Source organism: Buceros rhinoceros, unplaced genomic scaffold (genome assembly GCF_000710305.1).
Source record: "Buceros rhinoceros silvestris isolate BGI_N320 unplaced genomic scaffold, ASM71030v1 scaffold38713, whole genome shotgun sequence".
NCBI lineage: Eukaryota > Metazoa > Chordata > Aves > Bucerotiformes > Bucerotidae > Buceros > Buceros rhinoceros.
The window spans coordinates 1-4,346 of NW_010404945.1; the positions used below are offsets into that span (position 1 = coordinate 1).

Here is a 4,346-nt window from a genome sequence, read left to right on the forward strand (position 1 = left end):
AGCTGAAAGGGCTTTTCCAACCCAAATGGTTCTGTAATTCTGTGACTTTACCTGTGTGAGCATGTCCCTGCTGCCCAGGGGGGAAGACCCTTATTTCCTGGAAGAACCAGCGTCAAACTGTTCGTTGATGTTTCATATTTCGTTTTAAGGGGGAGGTCTAAGGCAAACTAGTCCTTAGGCTGCTCTGGGAATGCGTGTGGGTCCCCTGGAACAGAATTCCCTGACAGGTCTCGTTTTGATGTAGCTCCAGGGATTACTCAGCCCCCGTGAACTTCATCAGCGCCGGGCTGAAAAAGTCAGCGGCTGAGGATTTGTCAGAGGAAGATTCTGACGAAGATGAAAAGCCTGTGAAGCAGGAGGAAATCCCGAAAGAGTTTGTGCCCAAGAAGCTAAAAACAGTGAGTTATCCAAGAATTCTGCAGTTCTTCTCCATCTGTTTGTGAAATTTAAGCTGAACCAATAATAGAGCACTAAAGAAAGGGAGAAATGGTTAAACCAGGGAACCCCACGTGGTGGCTGCAGTCAAGGGAGGTGTTTTCTCTGTCTTTTGTAGCTTTTCTGAGGTATCTCTGTGTGTCCTGGGGAACATCCCTCCTTTGAGGCCCTTTTTCCTTCCTTAACGTTCCCTTTGGTCAGCTGAGGTTAAAATAAAAGTGTGCCCATGATTTTCTGCCGTTTAAGTCTCCCAGATCAGCGTGACCAGTCCAGGCACATCATGGATTAACAGTCAAACTCTTATTTTCTTCAAACACAGAAAGAATCAGGAAGCACCTCCAGCTGAAGTGGGTGGCAGAGCCTGATGGGGCCAGGTTGTCACTCTGGGCTTTGTCAGGACCCCCCTTTCCCACCTAAGGGATTCGAGGAGAAGGGCTGGCTGGACCCTCAGGGCAGGGTGTAGTGAGCTGGGCAGCATGGGGGCAGAACCTTCCTTTGGAGTGGAATCCTGGAGCTTGGCTGTCACGATGCCCTGCGGTCATGTGGGGTCGGTTGCTTTGTTTTCACAGGGTGGTAACTTCAAGCCCAGCCAAAAAGGCTTTGTGGGGGGCACAAAATCATTCGTGGATTTTGGCAGCTGGGAGAGACACACGAAGGGGATCGGGCAGAAGCTCCTCCAGAAGATGGGTTACGTCCCCGGAAGAGGGCTCGGGAAGAATGCGCAAGGTCTGTGATGGGGTGTTGGGTCGTTTCTTGTTCACTAGAGGCTGGAGAAGAGATTGGGTTCTTTAAAGAACTGCCATCCCCACCAGTTTACAGCTTCCCTCCTGCGCTCCTCCGTCTCTTACAAGAGAGCTGAGTCCTCCTGAGAAGATTCAGTTGTGTTGACTCAAAATGGGGCCAGGTTTATGCTCGTGCTATTTTGCAAGAGAAAAGGGGGAAGAAAAGACGAATTCCAAGAGCGTCAGCTCTCAGAAAAGGAGCTGTGGTGTTCTGAGAGAGGATTAAAAAGCAGTGAGGTGCAGGTGTGACTAGTGCTCTGCTTTGGGTTTGTTTGGGGGGTGCTGGAATTGACGGGTTTATCACCGCTGCTCAACGAGTGAGGCGGTAGCAGAGGCCACAGCCGCAGAGGCGGAATTCCAGGCTGGGTGTTGGTGCTGTGACAGCTGCAGGAAAAGCCCTCGCTGTTCTCCCTCGGGGAGCAAACTGCTCCTGACGTCACTGTTGTCCCCTCAGGTATCATCAACCCCATTGAGGCCAAGCAGAGGAAAGGCAAAGGAGCTGTGGGGGCTTACGGCTCCGAAAGGACGAGCCAGTCTCTGCAAGACTTCCCTGTGGTGGACTCAGAGGAGGAAGCCGAGGAGGTATTTGAGTGATTTTTGGTCTGTCTGTTTTCCTGCTGTACAAAATTCAGTTCTGGTGCCAGCTTCTGTGTCACAGAAAACTGTTCGGGCTCCTTTTCGATAACAGCGTTTTCTCGTCATGTTTCTCCTCACTCTGATGTTCTTGTTTCTGGCTCACTTATCCCCGTGGTCTTGCTAGAACCCCACCTTCAGAGCCCCCCAGGTGAAGAGCCTTTGTCTGTTGTTTAAATTAAAAGAAAAAAGGGAATGGGGCGGGTGACTGGACCACAGCATCTGAGCCCACCCGGCACCGAGCTTCACCGCTTCCCTGCTTGTTTTGCTGCACTGTCATTGAGCTGGCGCCCTCTAGAAAATAGAGGCAAGATAATGAGCAGCAACCCCAACTCTGCTTTGTTTTCATCCAGGAGTTTCAAAAAGAGCTCAGTCAGTGGCGGAAGGATCCTAACGGAGGCAAGAAGAAGCCCAAGTACAGCTATAAGACAGTGGAGGAACTGAAAGCCAAGGGCAGGATCAACAAGAAGCTTTCAGCCCCTCAGAAGGAGCTGTCTCAGGTCAAGGTAGGGTTGGTAACCCCAGAGTGAGGTTTGTCTGCTTTGGTGTCGTGAGTGGAACTGAGCCCTCAGGAACCCGCTCAGAAGGTCTGCCTGCAGCCTCCTGACCTGCAGGGCCTCGGACTCACCCCGGAATCACGTCATAGCCCCCTGGGTTGCCTCGGAGATTGGATTTGGTTTTAAGCAAGCTCTTTGGCCTCAGAAAAATGCAAATTAGCTTAAATGTGGGTGGTTGAGGTTTTTTTTTTTTTAATTGCAAGTTCAGTCTAATTGTGTCACATTTGTCATACGTAAAACACTCACCCATGTCCTTACTGGGATTGTGCAACTAAACACGTAGTTTGAACCATCTAGCTCGAAGGGACAGGGAGAGATTTCTCTTGCAGGCACTTAATAAAATCATTCATCTAAAATAACATGCCTTAAAAACAAGTACAAAAACACATGAGACTTTGCATCAGCGAAGGCTCCAGCACTGCTGGTAGGTCATGAGCGCCCCAGCACCAGCCACTCCCCCAGCACTGCTTGTGGATTTGCTTGCTGAGATGGTGAAATGGAGATCGGGAGAGGAGACTCTTCAGCTCCCATTCCAGATTGTTTCTTACTCCTTCCAGCTCTTGTCTCTGGAGTTGGCCATTGCGGAGGCCAAATCCCCAGTCCCCCAGTGTGTACTGGTAGTCACTGGTAGTCTGCTGGAGTAATTACGGTACTTGGAACTCTCCAGTTTTCAGTCTGGAGTCAGGGATTTCCTCCTTTTTTTTCTAAACACGAGATACAGGGTGTTCTGAGACCTGTTTCTTCTCGTTTGTTGGAAGGTTATAGACATGACGGGCCGGGAACAAAAGGTTTATTACAGCTACAGTCAAATCAGCCACAAGCACAACATCCCAGACGACAGCCCCCAGCAGCCCCTGGGCAAAGACTCCAAGCCCCAGGGCTTTGCCTTGCCCGAGCTGGAGCACAACCTGCAGCTTCTTATCGACATCACAGAGCAGGAGATCATCCAGAACGACCGGCAGCTGCAGTACGAGAGGGACATGGTGGTCAACCTGACCCACGAGATAGAGAAGATGGCAGAGGTGCTCTCGCACGAGGAGACGGCGATTCGCAACCTCAGCAGGGTGCTGGAGATGGTGGAGGAGTGCGAGAGGAGAATGCAGCCCGGCTGTGAGAACCCCTTGACCCTGGACGAGTGCGCAAAGATTTTCGAGACACTTCAAGACAAGTACTACGAGGAGTACCGCATGTCTGACCGGGTGGACCTGGCCGTGGCCATCGTCTACCCGCTCATGAAAGAGCACTTCAAGAACTGGGATCCCCTCAAGGTGTGTGGTGGTTTGATTTCTCTGCAGCTCTTACTGGAGGGCTTAAGTAGCCTTGTCCTAAATTCCTCATCAGTCTGGAGAGAAGGACAGAAACCCAGTCCCAGCCCTGCTCTGCAGCTGCCCTCAGACATCAGCTGTGACTGGGAGCTGCTGTTCTGCGATGCAGATAATGATTCGGGAGCTCGCAGGGTTAAAATCGATCCCTTTCACTGGTGTCAGGAGGAAAAGGTCGATGAAGGTCTCTAGTCCTTGTGTTTTGGCAGAAGCAGATGAGGTCTGTCTCTCGGCCGGTCAGAGGTGTGCTGGCTGTTCTCAGTGCTGCTTCAGCTGTGATAGGCGAGAGGCTGAACTCTCTCTCGCTGTGCCTGAAAAAGAATCAGAGAGTTCATTTAGGTTGGAAAAGCCCTTTAAGCATCTTGAGTCCCCCCGTTCCCCAGCACCGCCAGGTCCCCACTGACCCCTGTCCCTCAGCAGCACCTCCACACGGCTGGGAAACCCCTCCAGGGATGGGGACTCCACCACTGCCCTTGGCAGCCAGGGACACGCCGGGACAACCCCAACGGGACAGAAATGGCTCCTCAGGGACAACCTCAGCCTCCCCTGGAGCAACTGGAGGCCAGTTCCTCTTGTCTGGTCGCTTGTTTCTGGGGAGATAGTTCAGACTATGCTCT

At 51.8% G+C, this 4,346-nt stretch overlaps 1 protein-coding gene across 1 annotated transcript in view; it reads left to right on the forward strand.

The window, feature by feature from the left end:
• Positions 1–244: 244 nt before the first annotated feature.
• TFIP11 (tuftelin interacting protein 11) overlaps positions 245–4,346 on the forward strand; it is a gene marked incomplete at its 5' end in the record, with an annotated part of 9,173 nt that continues 5,071 nt past the window's right edge. Inside the window, 5 exons of the mRNA XM_010133544.1 lie at positions 245–398; positions 1,005–1,161; positions 1,672–1,799; positions 2,204–2,356; positions 3,166–3,675. Of these exons, the coding sequence (XP_010131846.1) occupies positions 245–398; positions 1,005–1,161; positions 1,672–1,799; positions 2,204–2,356; positions 3,166–3,675 (1,102 nt within the window). The remainder of the gene's footprint in view (positions 399–1,004; positions 1,162–1,671; positions 1,800–2,203; positions 2,357–3,165; positions 3,676–4,346) is intronic.